This window comes from Trachymyrmex cornetzi, unplaced genomic scaffold, assembly GCF_001594075.2.
Source record: "Trachymyrmex cornetzi isolate Tcor2-1 unplaced genomic scaffold, Tcor1.1 scaffold61, whole genome shotgun sequence".
Lineage (NCBI taxonomy): Eukaryota > Metazoa > Arthropoda > Insecta > Hymenoptera > Formicidae > Trachymyrmex > Trachymyrmex cornetzi.
Window position 1 is genome coordinate 364,688 of NW_017299926.1, and position 25,615 is coordinate 390,302.

The 25,615-nt window shown below is 39.2% G+C and overlaps 2 protein-coding genes across 2 annotated transcripts in view; one reads left to right on the plus strand and one right to left on the minus strand.

Annotated features, from left to right (window-relative positions):
- hiw (MYC binding protein highwire) overlaps window positions 1–25,615 on the plus strand; it is a 201,710-nt gene that overhangs the window by 160,943 nt on the left and 15,152 nt on the right. The gene's annotated exons all lie outside the window — the stretch shown is intronic.
- LOC108766683 (uncharacterized) lies at window positions 3,063–24,155 on the minus strand. Its single transcript, XM_018516107.1, has 4 exons — window positions 23,522–24,155; window positions 6,336–6,755; window positions 5,668–5,960; window positions 3,063–5,426 (listed from the first exon to the last, which is right to left on the minus strand). The coding sequence occupies exons 1-4, from the start codon at window positions 23,729–23,731 to the stop codon at window positions 3,641–3,643; spliced, it is 2,709 nt and encodes a 902-aa protein (XP_018371609.1). The 5' UTR covers window positions 23,732–24,155; the 3' UTR covers window positions 3,063–3,640.

The following is a 25,615-nucleotide window of genomic DNA, read 5'->3' on the forward strand; positions in this document are numbered from 1 at the left end:
GGGGGGGGGGGGCAGGAGAGAAATAGAGAGAAAGCCATGAGATGGAAAATCCATTTACGATCTAAGCTTCAGCTTAGGGTAAGCCCCAGATCGGCCCATGATTTTGGTACTTCGATAACCCAGTCGTGCCAGCCGCCGGCGAGATGTTCGTAGGCGATCCTCGATCGATTTTCCCGGTATCTCCTGACACAAGGGATTAGGTCAGGGACCAGAGAAACGGGTTAGAGCACGGCGAATCGGATGCTAGCACGGCCATCCGAGTGATGAGATGATTGGCTCGCTGATGAAACCTGATAGAGCTGCCTGCTGCTCGATCTGGCTTGGCGGATTATGTTCTCCCGTACGAGAGAGCACGCTGGATCACAGCCGCCCTGATCTCATCCACTTCCGCCACGGATACCTATTCTGCTTCGCAGCCTTTCGAGACAATCTATCGTTAGACATTCGAAGATTCGATTTCGAGAAACTCGGAAATTGGAAACGCTATAATTTCGACTGCGGCCCCATTTTCGTTGCCTCATATACCTTATAAGAGTAATAATGTACTTTATTGTTCAATTGTCACGTTTTTATAAGACGAGACGGATATTTTTCCTGTAACTTTTCAAACTATACCATCTCTAGTCATTGAGAGAAAGAGAATTGTTGTAATAAGCTTTGAATGAAATTCAGAAACGTATTTTACAACATTGCATGTTTTCTCGTAAAAGATTCTACTATTCCACATAATTTTAAATGTATATATATATATTGGCACTTATATTTTTCTTCTGAATAGATTCGGCTATTCATAGCGAATCATAAATTAAATAATATGTAAGTATCTATAAATTCAAGTCAGGATATCGTCTGCCGGGAGCGGATATCGAAGGAGGAAGAGAAAGCAACAAATTGCATCTAGTTGAAAACTCGTTCGGCCATCTCTCTTGACTTTCCACGACGAGCAGCCGGTCTCGAGAAAAATGACACTCTTATCTGAAAAATGGCTGGCCATAAACAATTCCGCGAATCGGTGTACGATAGCGGGCGGGCTGCTGCTTTCGTATAGCACACGTCTTGGTATCGCTCTTTAACCTGTCGACAAAGTACCGCGTGATAAAACTTAGGAAAAATCGTGACTTTGGTAGAAAAATTACGGGGATATAAAAAGTTTCGTTCTGTCCTCGCATAGATAAGATATTCAATTATCAGTGAACATCCGCGTATCGCGTGTTCGCGTGTCATTAAATATTATTTTCTTTGTTGAAGTTTTCTGTAGTCTTTAAAATTTTTAATTGTAACGCAATAATTCACGAATCTTTCTAACACAAGAGAGAAAAAGAGACAATGAGTAAACGTTTTCTTATTTTATTTATATGAGATAACCAAAGGCACACGTATGTATCACTACACAAATATTGACGAAGAACTCGGAATGCTTTATTTGAACGAAAATTAGGAAATACCAAAATCGAATATGATTCACAGATATTCTCAGAAAAATGTATATTGCGTGTGTGAGGTAAAAGTTTTTTGTATGAGGTACCTTGTAAAAAGAATGCAAATGAGACACTGCTTTTCAGTTAGATAAAATAATTTTTGATTATTTAATTTGTATTATCTAGTCAGTTGTTTAATTTTTAACGTGAAATTACTCAGTAATTGTCTTTAGTAAATTGAATTTTAATCGCATCAACATTTAGCTCTAAATTAATTGAAAAGTAACTACTAAGTCCTATTATTCATTTACGCTCCTGACATTTAATTTACCGGGGCGCTTTAATTTTCAACGTTAAATAGCGCGATAATTAGGTCTTAGATTAAATTCGCGCTGCGGGAAAAATCGACTACGAATTACTGGGGAGAGTGCGAATACTCCTTATAAATTTATATTGCGAGGTTGAAACTCGTCGGAGAGAAAATGCGAGTATTGAGACGCGAAATTAGGAAAATTAATTGTTGCCGTAGACAGACATATTCTGTCCACGATCTTTTCGCGCAGGCACTTTTTCCACCGCGTCCGGATGTCTTTGTTGCTCGCCTTCGTAGCTCGCCGAACGAAGTTTTCTCTGGGTTTTACCGTCCGTAGAGGCGGCCGTTTAGACGTCAACAGCTGCATCGCAGCCCGTCCCGGCTGCTAGTCGGCTCTATTTGTTCCTCTTACATTCTTCATGGAATAGTTTGGTCTCGCCGTGAATATATACCGACTGACTGTACGCCCCGAGAGGGATTAAGAATATCTTTCGGCTCTCGTCGGATGTTCCGAGACGAGTTGGTTCGCGGCTGCATTAGTCCCAGGGTGCTTCTCCCTTCGAGTGAAGCACCACTGCGGGTCGTTTGATAAAAGGGACGAGTACGCCGTTGACGATCCCCTGAACTCGGAAGCGTTCTCGAGGAAGAAGCGAGAGGTTGCGTCCAGAGAAAACTACTCGAATCGTAAAATTCTTAAAGATAAGACACCGACAGTATAGGACACTTTGAACATGAGAGATTTAGATAAGAGAAATCGATGCGCTTGTTGAACCTACGAATAAGTACTTTGTGAATTGGAATACGCTTTCCTCGGACACCAATGTACGTTATCTTAAGCGAGAGATACTTGTCCAAGAAGGAGGAGAATAGCCTGAGGGAGATCTGATTGTTGAATTTACGTAATATTTTATCACCCATTCAGATTGGTCAATTATAAAAGCAAAGATAAATATTCCGTGTTTCTCTGTGCGAGCTTTCATATTTCCTGAATCATGCAAGTCGATAATGGACACAGGAAATGTAATCAGAGAATATACGATGCATGTATATGAAAAAAAAAAAACCATTGAAAAAACTAAAATGTATCGCGCGCGAACGAATAATTTCTTAATAATTTATAATAGTATTAAATTATGAATTATTATGAAAAAATATGAAAGCAATTTTTGAATGCGTGTACTCTTCTTGTATGGAACTTAAAAATAACTGTTAAAAATAACAAACATTTTAAAGCAGGGATTGGTGTTGATATTAATAAGTTTTCTCAAATGTAAAATACTTATTTAATAATACCTGAAGCAAATATATAAATTTATGTTTTACATCCCTTTGTCACAGATAAACATAAATAAATCCGTCAATTTTTTTCGCGCGGTGATACTTTTCGACGATTTGCTGATCGCGCAGGCTTATCGAAAACCATTGTCGTGTTACGAACGCGAATACATATAGTCGTATGTAACGCACTAATTTTGGCACAACTTCGCCGCGATACTTTCGCATGAACGTCGCTTTAGTCAACGGACACAGATTCAACTTCTTTCATGAGAACACCATTCAAATGGTATGCAACGCTGTGCGTGATTGTTCTAACAAGGGTTTATTCATACACTCACGATTTAAAAAACTAAACGCACTTCTCGTTCTCGAGACTGACAAGTCCGAGCCTTGTATGCATGAATTGCACTAATTTCTAACGCGTATTTTTTCTGTATTGTGATACAGACACACAATCTCTCAGCCGAGAGATTCCAGGCGACCCGCGTCCTCGCCTGGCGGAAACTTACGCAATCGCTCTGGCAAACACACGCATGTGTGCAAACACTTTCCTCATACAGTCGGCAAAAAGAAAAGACACTTTAATCTTCTCGACAACACGTAATACTTATATCACAGATAATGAGCGCCACTACGCCTTGGCCGCGTTTGTGGCGACGGAATCCTGGTCGGGCTTGGTGGGCAGTGGCCTGTTCGCCATTTTGCTAGTAGATGCGGAAGTTTGCTGGGTTTCTGGCAGCTCTGAGTAGAGATGGGCAGTTACGTCAGACGGCTCGGCGTATTCGCACAGCAACGAATTCGGCCTCTTATTATTCGTTTTATTCGAAGCTATATCTAAGATACTGTCGCCGAGAGCCTTTAGGAAGCTCATCGGCCTAGTGGATTGATTCCTGCAGCTCGAATCCAGCTTTGGGCTTTGCGGTGGTCTGCGATCGTCAGTATCGTAACCGAGGCTCCGTAGAAGACGATTGTTGCCGACAAGATGATCGTTCACCACGTCCGGCGGTAACGGCTGTGGCGCTCTACCGATTAGGCTCTCCAGGATTGGTTGCGACAGTCGACTTGTACTAGGCACCGTCTCGTCGCCCGGCAATTCGGCGTATAGATGATTTTGATCGGTGGTACGCTGATCACGCGGTTGCGCGTATTCGGTGATGGGCGGTCTGGTACGTATCTCGGTCGGATGCAGCTTATCCAAAGATGGTGCTTTGGTGCCAATATTTACGGACGGTCTCGGTGCTCCGCGGGGTCTTCTGATCCTCGGTCGGATCACGTCGTATGCGTTCTCTTCTCGATTGTCCACCGGTTGCCGATCGTTGTTATTGTTGCAACTCTCTTCGATTTTGATAAGCTCGTATAGGTGCTCAATCATGTCCCTCGCCTGACTGTGATTGTCAGGATCGTTTAGTCGTTCCTGAAGATCCCTCAGGTACTCCTCTGTCAACTCCTCCGGCAACGTTTGCGTAGCCTTGTTTTCCGTGTACGGATAAACGTCACCTTCCCTATCGTCGTCGTCCTCCGTACCTTCTGCTGGAGTGTCCATTTCAAGAATTCTAGTCTCCGCTTGGAGACCGGCATATTCGTGAACGCTTAGTCTCGATATTGATCTAGCGGACGTCGCGGCGGTCATGCCGTTGCTGGACGAGAGCCAATTCGACAGATTTATCAGCGAGCCAGATATTAGTTTGGGACACACGCCGCGACGACGCATATAGAGAATTCCTGAGGCTAAGATCACCACAACGACGACAAAGACCGCCACGATGCAAACAATGACGATGATCCTCTTTTCGCGTTCCATCTGTTCCAATTCGCTCATCTCCATGTCGAAGAATCCCTTCTGCCTTGGATAGATGTGAGGACCCACGCTGGGTGGACTAACGCTCGGCTCTGGCTTAGGCGACGGTTTCTCACAATCGACGTGCTTTTTCCGTTCCGTACATATAAGCTGCGTAAAGTTTTGCATAATCATAAAGCCCTTGGGCGGATTGAAGCATTTTTGCAAGAAGTCATCGAGTTTACAGTAGCTGGAGTTCATCATCCATAAATTGTTACCGCTTGTTATTTCGCTCATCCAACTTTCAAGATTGCACCTGCATTCTTCTTGAGTAAAGTAATTGTTACCAACGCGCGCAGAGTTCACTTTCTGCGATAACATTGCAAATCTGAGGGATCCCGGCCATGCCTTCTGTATTTCATTGTTCGTGAAGGAAAATTCGAGATTGGACGCCGAAGTGGCACTGACCTCCGCTTTAATCGCGTCGCTCTCTAGGTTGATAAAGACATTACGATCGATTGCTATGTGATTCCATTGATGTAGCACGATCGAGCCTTGTTTTAAATGTACGAATTCGTTGTTGTTAAAGGTGACAGTTGCTGCCGATGTATTAATGGCACCAGTGTCTACCTCGGACAATCTAAATGGAGAAAGAAATATAAAAGAAAAAAGATTAAAGCGCGTATCAACAAAAAAAAATATTAAGAAATTGAAAAGTAATGTAATTAAGGAATAAAAATTGAAAAATATAAAAGTTAATTCAGAAACATTAAATTGATTCTGCTTTTCAGAAAAAAATGTTTGCAAGTTTCCATTTTATTTTGTATGAATTTCTCCTGCTTCGCAGTAAGGATCGATAAGGTAAATTTAACGTTAACAACCTGGAATGTTGGATCGTGAGATTATCATGTCCGGCTCTGAAGGCTGCCGTGTTGATATTCTGAAGTTGTACATCGACAAATTCGAGACTTTGGATAAGCGCTCTGTCACTAAAAGCACCGGACTGAATCTCCTGGATAGACGTGTTGCTAATAATCACGTTGAAGATGGTCATGGCACAAAAGGCATCCTTGCGTATGGTCCTCATCGAAATGTCGTCCATGCGAATTTCCGCGATAGCCGAAGGAAAAACCGACGTGGGTAACTCCTTTATCATCACATTTTGGAACATAATCTGTATCAAAGTAAATTTTTATACGAAACTGTAATTATATTTCCGAGAAATGGCTGCTTTAAGAATTATTTGCGGATTTTTGGATCTAATTAAACAACGATTCATATCAGTGGAAATTAGTACGAATCGCTCTGAGCTTCATTTAAAGTGACATTCAAAACGGAACATTACAAATAATATTATATAACTTGTTCATATTGACGTGTTATCTGATATCAGAAATGAATAGCATAATGTACCTGGGATGCGAACATATCATGTAGACACATCAATATCAATAACACGGTTGTAATTTTTAAAATAAAATTATAGATACATGAGCATTGTTTAATAATTTGTAATAGCGATACGCGATTAATTTGAGAGATATCCGACCTTGGTCGCTGGTCCATGTCGACCGGATTGAGGCGCCTCGAATTTAAAGGCATTGCTGGAGAGCTCCAAGGACGACACCTCCCTCACCTTGAGCCACAGCAGCCACGAGAAGGTATTTGGTTTTATCTCCACGTGTTTGCATCGTGATATTGAGACGCTCAGCGTACCACGCGTATTCCGGAAAGCATGACTCTCCAGGAACACGCTATTGCACTCTGACACTTCGAAATGTGTATTGGGTGCGCTGAGATTTTGTAAGGCCTGCCTTTTGGCGACTAGGCTGTTGATCCCCGAAACATGTACGCGTTTCAGGGGTGCGCCCCCGCCAAACGTACCCGTTTGTATTCTCAGTTCTCGGCAGTGAGAGACCTCGAGTTCCGTTGCCTCCGGCGGAATGATTCCTTCGTGCAGTTCCACATTCTAAAATGAAAACAAAATGAAAGATAGAATATGACGTATTATAGAGTCTCTTAATGTGCTTGTGAACGATTTACACGTTAACAAGCAATTAAAGAAAATTGCAACGCTGCACGGCGTTTCCATCGACATTGTGCCAAGGCCGTGTGCCTCGTCATTCGCCTTCTCCATCTAGATTTACATCTTGGTTGCGTAATGCGTATCATAACAAGGCAACTCACTAAGATCGTTTTCTGGAAGCTTAATAAACGTATATTCATTCTTTTATTTAAGACTTTGCATGATTTACAACAGTCTTATCGCAAAATTATTGCGCTATCAAAAACTATAATCTTATATTTTAAGCCGTAGAACAAAATGAAGATACTCTTCTCATTAAAAAATTTATAATATCTTTAAATCATTTAGCTGTGAAGAAATTTATGTCATATAGATAACATTCTGTAAGATAACGATATTTTATTTATTTTACTAAGTATATAATCGTGAGTCATGAAAAGGAGAGATTTTGTTTGTTTATAATTTTTAATGATGATTAGGTAAGTAATATCATAAAACGTTAATTTATACCATGATGCATTAAATAATATAGTTTTATTTGAGTTGAGATATTAATATTTTCACTGATTTCTATATCTTCCTGGCAGTTATTTATAGAAGTTTATCTCAACGTCAGTTTGTCGGGATATTTCCTGAGCTAGCATGATCGTATGTGACTTGGACTTCCTAACATCTCTTTCAGTTTCTCTCAACGTCATATTTGAAAGTATGTCTAGATTGTGATAAGCTTTCTAAAAAGAGACACCCCGTATATCCTTAATACTGCGACTGCAAAACAGTCGTGTGTCGTTGAAAATCGTTGAAAAATACAGGACATAGAAATATTCAACACCAGTCCGCGAATGATAATCCGAATCTCGCAGCCATTCGTAAAATCTGACTTCGGAAAATCCGATCCTCGTGAGATATGAATTTTCGACGATCCGTAAATAAATACTGTGAATAAACATCAGCGCCATTCCGATTTTTCGTTCACTTCGTTCACTAAAAATAGAAATAGAATAAATAATTTCTAATAAACGTGAGAAAAGATATCCTAAGAAGGATATTTATAGAAGTTTATAGAAGTAAAAATAGAAATAGAATAAATAATTTCTAATAAATGTGAGAAGGATATCTTTTCTCACGTTTATTAGAAATTATTTATTCTATTTCTATTTTTAGACCGGAGCTTTGTTTACCGTGATGCATGTGAGTGCATCTGGCTCCTTCCGGCACTTTTAACCCACCCGATAACTAAATCTGTTATCTGAAGATATTTTTGTCATTGATATCACAACACTGTTTATATAGGGGTCTGTTAAACACTCGGGAGATACGACGTGTTAAGCAACATGTTAAGCAATCTTAAACTGCACGACGGCTTGATTCATTATGTCTTTCGTGAGATATAGAATAAGAAAAATGCAACGCAGCGGATGTTAAGATGCAAACATTCAGCGATTGAATTATTTTGTACGTGTCGCTATGCACAAACATGGAATAATTGATTTTTCTTCATTTACGACTATCGTTTTTGCCTTTTTTACATCATACGCCAAAGACTTTGACATAACGTACTACAGCATTCTAAAAAAATCTCTTGATTGAAAAATATTACCACGGTCAATAAAACCGTAAAAGATCATAGGCGTACCATTCGTTTGAAATATTTCTTTTCTTGTTCTAAACAATGTTCCACTTCCGCGTAATACAATAAAATTCCGTAGCGAAACGAAATTTTACTCTCTTCCCGTTTGGATTTCTTCCAGATTCGAACACGCGCGATGTTTACTTTGCATAGAAAATTATTTTGCCGCACATCCTGGTTTATTTTCACATTTGACTTCGGTTCATGCGAAAAATAACTCAAACAGACGTAGACCGCGTATAATGCTGGTTCCTTCAAAGCACCGGAAAATCGTTTCAAGAGTTCATTAGAACGCCGATGAGTCATGCCACTGTTCGCATTCGTCGTGTCGAGTAATGCGTACGGTTCGACTTTCGCATCCCGTCTCTCAGTTACTCCACGAGTAACACGAGGCTCCGGTTTATTCTTTCATGTTTTGTCGTCTCATCGCGGTCGATCCGCCATAATTCGCGGTTCGATTTCAACCGACGAGTCACCCTTGAATGCTTCCTATCGGAAAAGAGAGAAGGAAAAAAAAATACGCTCCTCTCATCGGATATCGTTGTATATCCGTCGGATTAATGTAAATGTCGAGTGGAGTGAGATGAAATGTATCGCGATTACGAGCGCGCACGAGGGCAGCTATGCCAGACGATCTCGTTGGCTTACAGTGACTGCAGCTTCATTACGACTCAGATTATCCGGACAGGTACGATCTCCGATAATATTGAATTCGGTTTCACGACAGCGTCCGCTAATGCATATCTACATAAAGCTCAGAAACACGTGTTCCTATCTACTAAGCGTAGATCCAGAAATTATTGCATGAGATGTGTATTATCAATTTGTTCGCTTCTGATATATTCGATCCTGATTGAATATTTTTATGACGTATGCTTTCGCTTTCTTTTCAGCTTCATTTATAAAGCTATATTGCTATCAGCTGCAATGCGTCGCGAATTTCCTGCGCATTAAATCCCGCATACACGCTATTCCAGTTGATAATACCGCGGAGTGAAGTAAATGTCGTGGCGCCGGAGTGACGGTAGTTCGTTCCTAATGAAAAATATGCGCCATTTCCTTGCAACCTAGCGTGAAATTTCCACACGGATAGAATTAATTAACGAAATAGAAATACGCGGGAAAAACTACGACGTCAAGTGTATAAAAGCGCGCTGTGTGATATGCTTACGCGCGAATTTCACATCGAATTTTGTTTTCATTGTGTATCATTGGTTACTTTGGATGCGTCGTGCTGTGAAACAGCTGTTGCAGTCAACGGTTCTTTAGAATGGAGAGGAACGCGGTCTGCAGGTGCGGCGGCGGAGGAAGGCACGAGAACGTCGTGTGACATACATAAGTCGGAAAATGCATCTCTCTTTCTCCTCTCTCTCTCTCTCTCTCTCTCTCTCTCTCTCTCCGTCTCTCTTCCTCCTCAATGAATGACTAAGACTGCTCCTGGAAAGTCATGCCATTTCATATGGTCGGTGTGACTCAAGGGTCGGGACGCACGGATAGCGCCGGTTATTTCTGCATCGCGGGCCTTGGGCACAAAGAGCATATCTCTCTCGAGGTCCCGCGCGAGTTACGAACGACATTAAAACGTCGGTGCGATTTAATTTTGCGGTACCGGGAACGAGGGATCCGCGAGCTGGCCCGCAGCCATCATAGAATTTTCTATCGTCGCGATATGTTCTAGGTGGCAGTTTAATTTCCATACCCGCTCGCGTACGTTCGTCCCACGTTACGATATAATTGACATGCTAACGAGAGTCGTTGCTCTATTGAATATGGAAAACATACAGGATCAATTCGTGCCAATTAACACGTCGAAATGTTTGTCGGATTTCAGTTATCAAGGGCTGCGCAATTTTTTTATTATTCGCTTTAAATTATTCTTGTGAAAACGATTGTTCACCGATGGCTTTCAGCTGTTACAAACAAAGAAATCCATATAGAAACGTTTGAGCTTCCGAAAAATTTTCTACCAGATGGAGTTATTCGAGAATGGTTACTCAATTTGTTTGAACCCGCCCTGAAACTTTAGACCAGAAATTTTTTTAATATCGCCTCGCCTCGTTTTGCTTCGTTCCGCAACGGACCGTATCGAATCGTTTCCGTTATCGTTTCGGTTTAGTCCGGTTTCATATGTTCGAAGTAAAACTTTCGTGAGAGGAAATCCACGAGATTTCCTCGAATTCCCGCATTTTCACGATACATTTAACGCTAACAATAAGTGCATTGTCATTTCAATAATGTCTGTTTCATATGTAAATTAATTTGAACATAAGAATCACCCGATTAGAAACTTTTATTTAATTTTGTGGCCTGCAGTTTTCTGCATGAATCAATTCGAATTTCGAAGATTTTTTTAATTTTGTGTGTGAGAGAGAGAGAGAGAGAGAGAGAGAGAGAACACGTTAATTAATGTCGCGCTATTTGATCAGCTATCCAAACAATTGTATGTGGCAACATTGTGGCAGAAACAGATTCGTAATATCGAAGGAGCGTTGCTTTCTGGCAGATTGTAACATGGATTGCAAGACGGAGGTTGCAGTACATATACCGTTAGCGAAGGGAATCTCAAGAAAGCTGACTGTCTAGAATATCGATGAATCGCAAGGGTCACATCGTCGTCGTGGCGCACGCGAGGAAACATTATTTCAACTTATACAACGCGACCGGCGCTCGCTCGGAATGCATCGGAGCGGAAATAAAGGGAACAGACCACTTTAGCTGGATTGCGCGAATGCCGTCGGACTGTGGTTCTGTGGTAACAGACTTCGTTCTGCGGTATCGAGAAAACTCGATAGTTTTGGCTGAACGCCACGTTCATGACGGATGAAAACAACCACGAAAACTCTACTTATTATAATGGTCTAATAAAATTTGTATAGAGGTTTATACCGACATGAAAATATTTTCGCACGCATGTTATAGTCTTTCTAGCGTGAACACGAGAGTAAATGATGCTGGAACGCTGCATGAGTTTCCGCATGTCAACTCTTAACTAATTTCAGCTTATTTTGAAATACATTTCTCGTTTTGTTAATGTAATTTAATTTTAAAAATTAATTTGTATTTAAAAAAGTTTTACAAATACTCCAGATATAGTGACATGTCTTATCGTTTTATTTTAATTACAATTATACAGGGTAAGCGGTCCAACAATGAACCATGTAAATTTCAGAGGCTCGTATTTCTCTCAATTATTGAATTGAAGGTCTGAATTTTTGCATACAGTTTATGAATTTAGTTGACTACATACTGTAAATAATAACTTTTAAGTTATCCCTGAAGTTTAGTCACAATTTCGATTATTTTAAAAAACGGGAAGTTTATTGTGTACAAGGGGTGTTACACAATGAACCATGCTATTTTTAATAATGAACTACATGTTTTATACTGTGAATTGTTGGGATTATTTTAGTTTTGCTATATTTTAAAATGTTTATTTATAAAATAGATAATTATAAGGTGGTGAGGATTTACAAGACCGATCATCGCGTTTTTCTTTCGTTTTGAGTGAAAACGCATCGAATAAGTATATTTTTATTGAGATTTAAGTAGGGAGAGGGGTCGTATCCTAAATAATTATTACAATGGATTATTATTTTGAAGGTTATCATAAAAAAGATTATATAGTCTACAATATACCATGGTACATTGTTCACTACGTCAAAATGATTCATTGTAGACCACCTAACTTTTTCCACGATAATCTCCTAAATAATGTGGTAAAATAATGTAACAGAAAAAGTTGCTTACAGAATAATAAAGCCAAATGTGCACACAAAACTATTGCACAATGAGAAAAATGATAGGTAGAACAACAAAAACATAAAAAATACGTAAAACTTACGAAAAAAATTTACTTTACAATTCAAAATTCTTAAAATGTGACATTACATGGCCGTCCTTGGCGCGATCTGCCAGTCGACTGGGGAGCCGAGGATGGGTCAAATGCGAGTCGCTGCATGATAGCAGCACAATCTGATAACGTCGCATTTATGAAATATCGCAATGGTTCATAGTGTACTACTGGTTCACTGTTGGACTACCTACCCTACATTATTACAATACATAAAAAATTATTACATACATAAAACTACACATATCTGCGTAAATTGTTGGGTGGCTGTGCGATTATTGTACGAAATCAGGTCTACCGAGGATCAACAAGTGTACACGACTCAAATACGTGATCACGATTGATCGACAATATTTGTCAATATACTATAGGTATACCTATATTGGATCTTTTTTGAAAGTATGCCAACTCAACAACACAGATAATATATTTAAACATAACGACAAAATAAATTAATAAATTTCAAAAAATTTACCCGTTAAATTTTTAATGCTGTTTATAATCTTGCGTTTCGTCTATTTCGAGTGTTCGAGAAACTATGTGGAGGATTGCCACAAAGTTCTATATTGAATTCATCTCAACAGAGAGGAATATATAATCTAAATTGTTCAAATTACTTGAACTCGTCAGATTCTTCAAATTTCGTAATACTTATAAAGTACATCAAAGTTGTTTTCATATTGAAAATAAAAATACAAACATATTGCGAAGTTCTTTATATTGAATTCATCTCGACATAGAAAAACACACAAGGATTAATCTGAATCGTTAAAATTATTTAAACTCGCTAGATTCTTCAAATTTCGTTCTTATATTCAATTTTGTTTTCTCATTAAAAATAAAAATATATTGTTAATCTTTCTAATTTATATTAAGATTAAACATTATTATAATGTTTGATTTGATTTTGCATCGAAAATTATGGGAAAAGGTAGTAAGAAAGTTGTAATTAAGCCAGTGCATTATGACTGACATGGATGAAGGATGAATAAAAATAAAAGACGAGGTACAAGAAGTTACGTAAGATGAATTATGTGTGAAAATAAGTTGGCGCCTTTCTATTGAATTTCTTTGCGTAGCCTTCGACATTCCTCCACTATTATCAAGTACAACCAACCTCCAAATTATGCGATGAGAAGCGCACCGCGTCGAATGGATAAATAATTAAGCAGCTTGAAAGTACGTGTCGCGCATGTCGATTTCGCGTGTTGAATACACGGCAGCCAGGTCACGTACATCAAAGATCCGCCGTTTGAATTGGAATCAACGAGAATATTTGACGGCCGTATATCATCGAGCGACGTATTAACTTCTAATAGAAGTGCTAATCGAAACGCAGATGACGTTCCCTCCGCGTTCGTCGCCACGACAATTCTCGTCATCCATGACGTCTAAATCCGTTTATGGAGGTGTCAAGAGATGATCGTCGGGAGATGAATGAACTGGATAAGTGGAAGGTGCGCGGCAAAGGAGCGGAGGTCTATATGGAAGGCCCCAAGTTTCTGTTTTCGTCACCGTCGAAGTTGTGCCATGGCTAATTGACGCAGTTGGGAAACAACCTGGGTGTCTCCGACATATAAAAATAACTCAATTCACTGTGTCTAGTTCTAGTTCGAGGTAAACGAAAGGAGGACACAATCGAGTTATTCTAAACTCTGGCACGGAGAGAGATCTCTTAGGCCGCCGTCTACTCTCTTCGTCAAAATTAACTGGTCGTAATAAGTCTTCTTCAATTGAAAAAACAGAGAATGGTTACCTAATGGCCGACGGGCAATGGAGAACAATGATATTTTTGCTTTTAAATTGTGAAATTAACTTTAAACTATAGAACATAAAATTGATATTAAAAAGTTCAGAGTTGAAAATAAAAATTTATTTTAGAAATAAAATATTGTTATATTATCCGATATGTTCATTGATATACTGCGGATAATTCTGCGCAGTGAGGTTGAATATTTAATACTATTCTCCGACATAACGAAATTATAATTATGCATTTCTCTCGTATCCTCTAATGGCGACTGTTAAACAATTCCGATTAATTACCTCGTGACTCGTTAGTGCATTATTATCAGATTTAAATATTATATTTGGTAATCGCAATAAAATTGTTCCAGATTTTTGACAAATTTATGTTATTTAGTATCATCGTTCCTGAAGAGAGAGCTATTGAATTTATTTTAAATTATTAAAAAATTATATTATGAACTGACAAAGAGACCAGAATTTATTGCAAATCGAAGGAAGAATAAAACTTTGTTTCTGCTATAAGTATATGCTCTGCTATTTAGATATTTTTTTTAATTATTGCATTCGACGTTCAATTTGGATCAAATGTGTTTAATCGTATCCACGATCTCTCCCGTCAGTCATTAATTTCTATCTTTCTGGACAATGTTATCGCGCGTTACTAATATTTGGTAGCTTTGGCCGCGCCATTAAGCAAACGCCCACATGGGTTTGACATTTCGTGCGAAATGAAGTATCACAGTAGACGCAAAGTTCTCCACCGTGATACCTCGTTCTTGCGAAATTCGCGAAGCTCGAAGCGTAGCATTACGACGATCGCCGCGGGGAATGCCGGAAGTTAATTCGCGGAATGGCGATGCACCCACTGACACTTGCCTTCTCTCGCCGTGCGCTTCGCACGGGATGAAATTACTACTCGCCCTCGCATATGTGGCCACAGTAGGGTATGCTTGCCTTTGCCGACATGTGAGCGAGCGAGCGAGCGCCATTATTCCGCCGGGGGCCTCGGCCGGGTCGCGTCAAGGGATAATTCGGTTAATTGCCGCAGCACACCGGGTACTGGATGGCCTGCGATCTGCTAAGTGCGACGTGCTAGCCGCGCGCAGCAATCGCTCCCGTTTCATTTCTATCGCTTTAATCTCCCGCGATCTATATCTCCTGTATCTCCATTCGCTACATTGAATCCAGAGGACATTTTATCGATTGCGTCTCTGTACGATTGCTTTACGCGATTGCTGGAGGACGAGTTCCTTCTTACTTCAGATGTATAATTAAATTAATAAATATATAATCATGCTAAAGGAGATTAAGAAGCAGTCATAGATAAAGATGAGAGATACTATAGATTAATAAAGAGATAAAAGTTCGACTACTCTTTAAATTCTTTTAAGTGGAATCTTATTTTAAAGAGTGAAAATTGCGCCAGGCTTGAAAAAGAGTGGCTCGATTTTCAGTCTGTAAGAGTGAAAATTCACTCTTCAGAGTGATAATTTTCCCCCAAAATTTTAGAGAATAATTATTAGGAAAAATTATATCTTACAATGAGAAAAAAACTACTTACAGCAAATAAATACTTATTCAGTAAAAAGAATGTTTGTTAAATCAAATTAATATTTCTTGTATCACACAAAATAAATATATCTTTATATCTAAGAAATATTGATTAAACTTGATTAAATTTTTTCTCAGTGTACAAAATTATAGAGAATTTATTGCAGTAAATTACTATTATTTGAGATATTTTTATTGAGAGATTTTTATTTTCTTTATTAAGAGAGAAGAAAGGAAATCTCTAAGACACTATTGTTTTATCCGATGACGACGGCTTGTCTGGCGTTATATGCTGATTAAACGAAGAGATTTAATTTGATACTGTACGTTCTTTCAAGTGTAAAATCTTCTATTAGGACAATGACACTCTATAATTGAAACATGCAGCGAGATTGGCAGGGCATTTCTAACGTTAACCCGTTCACCCTTGCGCGCACACTCATTGGAATGTCCGGATTACACACGCTGCTACAGTTTCCAACGCAACGCGGAAGACACACAGCAAATGATCCAGGTCGAACGAACGCAACCGTGCACGAGCATATTTATGCGATTGTCGGTCTCCGCCGTATATATTCGCGTAACGTGTACACAAGGATGCAGATAGGCGAGGCACTTCGCACGTGTGGCAAATCGCGATAATTCGTGAGGGCTCGCGAGGGGGTGTTGGTTGGAGAACGAGAGTTATCGTTGCGAATGAACGAAGCAGGATGTCGAGCTATATCTACGCCCCCGGAGCAAATTCTCCAGACAAAGCCGGCGAACCGCAATCGACTCTCAGCTGCGCGTGCATGTATTGTGTTGCAGCGAGCCATCCTAAAATAATTTATCGTAGGGTTGCACGAGTCGCGAGGGAGGGCCGCGAGTGATAATGGCGCGTTCCGCGATCGAGATCGTGCCGGATCTACCCTTTCCACCGAGCCGTTTATTGGGTTATCGAAGTTATCGGGGGCCGGTAGGATGTCGGCGAGAGAGCGCGGCTCCGAGATTCACGAGTACGATAAAAAGATCTCTCGCTCTCGCATCTCTTCACTAGGTGCGGCTAGCATGAAGCTGGGAAATTGTTTTCGAATCGACGCTCGCGGCTGCACGTTCGCCGATTTTAATTGTGAAATATTGCGCTGGGACGCTCGAAGGTAGCTCGAAATTGCAACAGGAAACGATGATGACTTACAGATGGCGATCGTCGAATTTCCATGTGGAAATGTTCCCCTCAATTAGGTCGCTATTGACCACAATTGATTGGTTAATCAATAGACGGCCGATACAGAGAGATTAAATTACTGTAAACGAAAGACGAGACATTTTGAAAGGAATAGTTTATTGTAAATATACGATAATCATCCGTACCGTTCATACACTAGTATAAATTTTTTATTCTACTCCAGAAACTGCCGCTGTATAACTTTACATTAATTTTTTGCATTAACGTGGTACGAATAATGCATTGAGATCTTTAGATGCAAATGTATTAACTGTTGCTCGTAGATTGTCGTAATTATCGTACTTGTTTATGCATCCTGGTCATATATATTTCATAGTCGACCGCTACTTTCCTACTCTTTGCCGTACAATATAAATTCTAATATACACACCCACGTGTCGCTCGCTAACATTTTCTATTCGCTCACACAAGGGGATCGGAAAGTTGTAGACGCCGATTTACGTAAGATTATCCCGAACACTTCTCGCTTCCCGCTGATGCAAACCAAACCCGCATCATTTACGCTCTCTCGCGTTGACGCCCCGACCGAAGAGATACGTCGTGAACCAGAGTGTAATTCGTTGAAAGGGCCTATTGTGAATAAATTGAGCCGAGGCGAGGATCGGCCCGGCATTCTATCGCGGCGCGGTTTTGTCCGCACGAAATTCCCACCGCGCGCTGCTTTTACCCGCTGTACCCTCCGGACCCTAAGCAACCACGTGAGCCGTCAATTTATTAATCCACCGGCAGCTGAAGTAGAAGCGAGGCGTATGAAAGAGACCGCGGAGGTGCGACCGTCCTCGAGGACGAGGCGGACCTCGTTACGCATTGTCCTCCATCGATGTCACAAAATTCGATACATTACCCCTCACACCCTTATTTTTGGAGATCTCATCCCGGGTTCACAAGTCGATTTCAAATCGATTGATTTTTAGGACCGTTTCATTTGACATCTACTAGATGTTCTATCGATCTTCGAAAGAATTTTAGCAATACAGCGTTGATAAAATATCAATCTTCTTCGAAGATCATCAATAGAAAAATATAGTCGGTATCGAATCAAACGGTCCGAAAAATTAATCGATATTAACTTGATTTCGACTTATGAACCAGGGCAGCTCTGTTTCACTGAATTCCTCAATAATAATTTTTTTAATTTTTTGAAAATTTAATTTATTTGCGCATCAATTACAAATTAAAAACAGCAACTACAGAGTTAAGCGAGAAAAGTTAAGTATACGGGTGGACAAAATGGTGAGAAACCAGCAAAATCTGCTGCTCTAACGCCTACTAGAAAGAAAGAGTAAAGAGTTACAGTTATAAAAGCGCAAAAGTGGAGCAAAAGCGGATATGAAAATAGATCGAACTCAGAATACAGAATGGATAATTACAAAACATAAATTGAACAAATAATTGTACGTAGCACAAGTTGTATTTCTATAGCGGGGTCGTCGAACGTGCGTGCGGACGTGTACATACTACATACGTATACATGCGCGTATCTGGTGGCATCGTTTCCGTCCTAAGTGCCGCTATCGTTCTCGCTACGGTTTCACGCGACATGTTATTTTCCAGTTCCGATTGTTAGGTTTATTTGCTCCACTCGAGATGATTATGATGGCGAGAGGAAGAGAGGGTGGTAGAGACGGAGAGAGTTCACAGGGGAATTCGAGAGAAAGAGAGAAAGAGGAGCGGCGTTGCTAGACCGTTGCAGAAAGGGTCAGCAGCGTAGATGCATGCAACCGCGGTTTAATCGGCGGCGCATTGTTTTCGCCGATTTACATTAACAGATTCAGCCCAACCATAATCGCGCGATCGGCTTGTAATCGAGTTAGTCGGGAAAAGCCGCCGCTTATTAACGGGTCCGTGAGCGTTAAATCGCACGTCTAAACTGCTGCCACGCCGAAATTGTTTCGGCGCAGTGGCCAGCACGTGGTGTGCCAACGTTAATTGTTGTTTCCACGTGTAATTTCGGGTCGACGACCACCGGATAACGGTGCCGTGGACCGTTCGAATTAAATCTTGGCGTTTGCATAGCACGATGCATCTGAAGATGAAGTCTTTGAAAGTTCAGTGCGGTGTTATCAGCACTGAATTCACAACCGATCGTTCTCTGATCCAATTCATGGGTCCTTTAAATATGAGAAATCCTACATTCCTTTACTACCGTTGCTTAACGTCAATTGATACTTTTTTTTAAACTAAGAGAATGAAAAGAAAGTTTTCGTTAAAATATTCGACTCTAAAATTGAAACTGGAACGAAGTGAAAAAGTAATTACATTACTTAAACTTAAACGATGATGGTGAAATAGATTCCAAGTTTTCGAACGGACGGAGCAAAAAATATTCGTGAAGCAGCTGGCTCGGACAATGCATCGTACCTCTACTTTGGCCGTAATGGACCCTCCGACCGGAAATTGCATGCGCCGGAAATCGCCTAGGTTCAACCGAATGCGTGAGGACGAATGCGAGAGACCTATCGGGTCGATCTACTCGTGCAAAGTGCCAAGTAAGTTGGCTATTGTCGGAAATCTTTCCACGTATCTAAGTCGCGCGAGGGTCATTGCGAGGAATTGCTTCTGTAAGTTGTAATCGGATTTAATGACGTGATGTAACATGTCGATATATTGCTAAATACATTGCTTTAATTCTTTAATATTTCAATTGATTTCTATAGTTTGTGTTATCACATATACGGTCCTATAATATATTATATTATTTCAATTGAGTTTCTAGACTTTTTGAAACATGGCAGATAAATTTACTGCTACAGTCTGACTTGTTTTATGTTACGATAAAAGTACGAGAGATAAACGAACGTCCGATAAATAAAGATAAATATCTATATGACACATGACGAATATAACGTCGTATTTTTTTTTTTTTTTTTTAGTAAATGTGATTGTAATAGTATCTAAGATAGCGGCGAATAGGACCGTGTATGAACTCATCCTTGCTTAACTCAATCACTTTTTATTGACGGGATAAATGACCGCCAGAGGAAACGTCGCATTATTTTCCTCGCGAGGGAGATACGCGAGAAATTACACATTTCTGCACTCTTCTGAAATCGCCACGATTTCAATATTCGATCGCCGCTTGATTTGTCATTTCCACCGATCGAATTAAAATGTCCTTGTTTCGAGTGAACTTGCACGAGCCGATAAGGAGTTGCCAGCCTGTTACCACGCGGCGAAGCTGGTAAATGGAATTAATGGTGTTGGAATGATAAGTGACGCCGTGGCTGAATCTGATTTGATTACCAAGTATTTGCCGTCCGGTAGTATAATAGTGACCTAACGCTGCCAATTGTTGTTTCTGTAGACACCGTCGAGCAAGCAAAACGACTTGTCACGACTCGTTTGGTCAATGCTCTCGCTACTCGATTATATCATCCTTGAAAGCTCTAAATGTGTTTTTAGAGGGCCCTCTAAAAAAAACCAATGGCTCTCGGACATCGCGTTTATTATTTTATTCTTAGGGATGGGATGGAGACGTATTATCGGCTTGATTCATCGACACCAGTTACTTTGCTGTGTGTCAATTGCTGAGGATACCGGGTGCATGTTATCTGTGCGTCACGCCTACGCTTAATATGGCAGGCGTTTGTCGGATAGATAAAATTCGCTCTCAATGATTTAAAAATTACATTAAAACTCACAAAAGAATCGTATCAGTTATATTTTATTTACGTAAATTGGCATGACTGACGAATTTAAATATCTAAATTAAAATATTATATAATAAAAAATAATAAATAAAACATATTGGTCAATAAACGAGCTAACAAAGGATTATAACATTAAATTGATAAACTATGCATTTATTCAAAAATTCACATACCTTTTGAGACGAAATTTTTGTATATTTTTGCTTAGCATAACACGAGCGAATTATTATCTATATTTTAAAAAATATTGATTTTAATTACATTTTTACATGCGATCGAATATATTTATACATAATTGTTAGATTTTTTCAATATAAATGACGATTTGACTATAAACGATTTACGGTAATCAGACATTTTCATTGTTATATCTTTGAATAATATTTAATAAATATTTTAAATATATATATATATATATATATATATATATATATATTAATTTGCTTGTAGCTCTCAGTTACATTTAATTTATTATTCAATGAAGAAATTCCATGAGAAAAAAATATGTATTACATCTGTTTCATCGCCGATTACTCGGAGCATGTTTGAAACGGAGCAGTCCGAAGATCGTAATAATGAATGGCGACAAAGCAATGAAACGAAACGATTTAATAAGATCTTTAGACAGTGCGTCGGACTGTTGCAAGAGAGAAGTGCTGTGAATGCCCCTTAAAACTGGTTTCCGTTGCGTTTCTATGTGAGCGGTTGATCGTAGCGTAGATAGGGAATAGGTCTACTCCAGTTTGCGGTCAAGAAGCGTACAAGAAATTTAATCTTCCCTTTCGAGGAAAAATTCTGGATTATCAGCTCTATTTATTACGTGCTCTCATGTTACATGCAGTACTAAATCAATACATGTAATTCTTATTACATGAGTCGAAATGCAATTATTTTTATTTTTTTAATACAACAGTATTAACAGTTTTAACTTATTATTCTCAAAACGAATCAAATATTTTTTATATATTTTAAAAATATGAAAGAGAAAAGCTTGCAATTTTTAATATTATATATCGAACGTATTTCTGCGAACAATGTTATCATTAATCTTTTGTGATAAAAGCAATTTTCTACGTCAGAAACTCATATGATGTACCATCTTGTTTAAAGATTTACGTTATAACGCATCGTAAGATTTATACTCGAAACTAAATCGAATTACACGCCGTAATGCTCAACATATATCATTGAAATTCTTGCGATATTCGGTTTCGCACATATCAACTCAGATCTGTCTCGAATCAACGAGATGCTACTCTACATTTCTGCCCTTACGATGCTGCACTCGAGTAAGTTATCGCTACTGACAGTTCGGTACGATAGTTTTATCACGTTTTCTACTCAAGTCTCTCTTGTCGAAAACTTCGCGTGAATTACGAAGCGCGTAGCGTAATACGCCGTTGCATGGGTTGTACGGATGGTATCCAGCTGAGTGCAGCTGACAACGGCAAGTGGAGCTACGGCTGCTGTACGTTGCTCCTGCAGAAACATGGCAAGTACAAGTTACAGCCTGTTTCGCAGGGACGGATTTAAGACCCGAAGACGCGTCTTACGTTCTTCGTTCTCCTACGTTTCTATTGTATCTCTCCAAAATTGTTTCATTTCTATTATAAACAGGGCACTACCATTAATACTGAAATGTAAAAGGACAATAGATTTGTCAATGGAAATACTTATAGAGAAAGACGTGAGCTCTCGTAGCTCTAGAAATAATATTAAACATGTCAATATATATGTGTTTTTTTTTTCCTCTTATTACGAGCAAGTGAGATTTTATTTAGCAACTGCAGATATTATATGGAAAAAGGCTTAAATATATCAGTTCGTATAGTTGTTTCGAACGTTAGACCGCTTATGGGCTTATTTCAACGGTATGCCTGCGAATGCACGCACTTGCGTGCACTCGCACGTATCGAATATGCGCGTGCGTGCATGCGATTCCCACCGTCTTCACGGGCCAATGATTTATATGCTAATCCCGCGTGGAGGGCGAATCCAAGTCTCCCAAGATTGCGGCAAACTTTCACTATCGTGCATTAACGATTCCTCTTTCAGAGCAACGAATACGACGTGCCAAAATAAACAATTTCGCGCAAACCGTAAATATCGCGGAAAATCACATCATTATTATGCTTACAGAGCACGAAAAGCAGTCCCGTTTTGATAACTTTAAAGATACATATTTGTCGCTTACTTTTGCTTCGGTGACGATCGATCGATGTTTCATTCAAGTACCAAAAAATATTTTTCTAATGTTTGGCGCAAATCCAAGATTTACCTTCCGTCAACTACACATAACTGATATCAGGGCCTAAATAGTGAAAGTCTACTTTTAATTATTTTTTGGCATTGTACTTTTATAATTACTTATTTATGTTAGTCTATTTTAGTCAACCGCTATTTATATACATATTAGTTTAGAACTTTGAAAACAACTCGAAGATGGTCGAAACGTTAGTTTTGTGTAGACATATTTATATCTTGTTTTTACTTTTATGTTTAATGTCAATCTATTTTAGTCAACCGCTATTTATATACATATTAGTTTAGAACTTTGAAAACAACTCGAAGGTGGTCGAAACGTTAGTTTTGTGTAGACATATTTATATCTTGTTTTTACTTTTATGTTTAATGTCAACTGTATCACACATATATTAAAATTTGTTTGTTTTGGCTCGTAGCTCTTCTTATTTTAATTTCTTTTATTATTTTTCTAACTCGATAAGAATAAAACAAAAAATTGATATTTTTATTCTTTAGAGTTGCCCAACTGTATCATGTTTATGAACTTTAATCTTTGGAAATTTTTTATCTTTTAGAGGAATGCAGTAATCATAAATGAGATAGGATTTATACTTTACAGGCATTATATGTTATCGTTAAGCTCGTAAATTGTTTTTATCCAAGGAAATGTAATAAAAAAGACAATAATATTATAATCTCGGTTTGAGTGATGCCTTCCCGTCGCTTCGATATTTTTAGAGTTTACCAACGCAAAATTACCGCCCTGACAGCGGCAACAAGTTAGAACATTAAGTTAGAACGTGTTCTTGCCTGTTCCTTGGAGAAGACGCACTTGATGGTAACCCAGCGATGCGCCTTGACGGTGCAGTTACAGCCGTTCATGACGCATATCCCCGGATTGCTGGCCTCGACAACGCACATTAGGAACGTGAGATACCATAGGAACACTGAGCATACGATCGCACGATCACATTTAATAAGCCCATCCAAGGCGCTGAACACTCTTCGTTTGGCACTCATTGCGACGATCCCTGATCGAGCGGTTAGATCATCACCAGCTGATCAGCGCCGATTCCTCGCTTCTTTCATTACGATTCGACCACTCGCGTTGCAGAATAGCACATTCGCGCGAAGCGATTTCGAATGAACTTATCGATTCATCGATTTTGAAGACACTGTGCTTGCAAGTATCACCCACTTGTATTCTTTATCCGCTTGTAACTTCCTCCACCGATCGATTTCGCGTCCGGACGGAGAGGGAGATTCATCTCTTCCCTTTATCGATCTGTAACGATCATTCCACGCTGCGTGGAAGGAACTGGTGGCAGGCAATTGTGCTCGAGCGGGGCCTGTCTCTCGATACGCGCGCGGTCGAGTCGTTGTCGAAGAAAATGAGAAAAGAAGAGGAAGTGGTAGGGTAACTTAGAATTCAACTGACGCGATCATGACGGAGGTTGCTTTTAAACTGTTGTGGTCGGTGGCATACACGATCGGTGTCTGCTCCCCACCATAGATCCATGAAGCTCAACTCGCTTTGCCACTCGCTCTTTCCATCTCTCACCGCGCGTTCTCCCTCTTCGGCCTTCGGAAAGATAAACGCCAGGGCACGACTCGTCATCAAGCTTGAGAAGACAGGACGGTGCCTTCTTCGGGATCGAATCCGTTACGTTCACCGGAAAAGCCAACATCGAATTTTACGAGAGCACGGTCATCAATTTTCGGACGCGTTTACCGACACCATCGACACCATCGAGCGCACCTGCGAAGACGACCTTGACCAACTTCCGATCCTCGGGCTACGTCAATGACCCACGTTTATCACGGATGCTAATTGCGTAAACTATGCTCAGGGCTTGTAACCATGACCAATGGAGTTCCATCGTTTTCATAATAGATTGAATATGATTATTCTATCTAAATCTGATTATTGCAAATATTTATTGAAGTTTGTTATTATTTTCCATATTTGAAACTATATTCAAAATCTTTTAGATATTAGCTATTTAAAGACCTAAAGATTAAATTTAAGGCTAAAAATGTTAAGAGTTTTAGTATAATTTAAGAATTTTTTTATTAATATTATTAATTCAAATTAACTATATTTATTGATGAAAAAAATATAATTACTTTTAGGTTACATTTAAAAGAAAGGCGATGAAATGTTTCTTTTCTTTGATTTATTTATGCTGAATTGATTTATTTAGAAGGATTACAATGCTCTCTAAATTCTTTAGAGTGGAATCTCACTCTAAAGAGTGAAAATTGAGTCCGTCTTGAAAAAAAGTGGCTTAATTTTCAATCTTTAAGAGTGCGATTTCACTCTTCGGAATGACAATTCACTCTTAAAGTTTTAAAGAGTAAGTAAAAATATTCTTGCGAGTTTGAATTATTTGAAATACAATGTTAGCGAGTCGATCATTGGCTGCGTTCAGCACAAAAAGCAGCTTTGTAACTGTTGTAAAATTGGCTGCGTTCTTAGTGATTCTTTAATATGATTGGTTCCTACACTTAGAGCCTATAAAGAACTAAAGGCAAAAACCAATCATATTAAAGAATCTCTAAGCGCTAACTGATTAGTTTTCTCTGCTGAACGCAGCCATTCTTTAATGTGATTAAGGTCTTGCCCTTAGTTTCTCACTGAATGTATAAACCAATCATAGTCAAGAATTTTACAACAGTTGCAAAGCTGCTTTTTTTTTTGCTGAATGCAGTCTTCCTCTTTCTTTTCGAATTTTTCAAAGATCGAGACTGCGAGAATCGATCTTCAAATTTTACGTGACTCAATCTCATGATAAACACATTAAACTGTTATTACGAAGAAATATATTATCAACTATCAAACAAATAAGTATAAGTCCTTCTAGAAAGTTCGACAAATATAAACATTTTAAAGCCTAATCAAAC

Excerpts from the sequence above, each read along its gene's own strand:
- LOC108766683 (XM_018516107.1), bottom strand. The coding sequence starts at position 23,731 with ATGAGTGCCAAACGAAGAGTGTTCAGCGCCTTGGATGGGCTTATTAAA. Across the intron at positions 5,961-6,335 it reads GACATGGACCAGCGACCAAG|ATTATGTTCCAAAATGTGAT; the intron begins GTCGGATATCTC and ends ACTTTGATACAG. Across the intron at positions 5,427-5,667 it reads CTCACGATCCAACATTCCAG|ATTGTCCGAGGTAGACACTG; the intron begins GTTGTTAACGTT and ends TTCTCCATTTAG.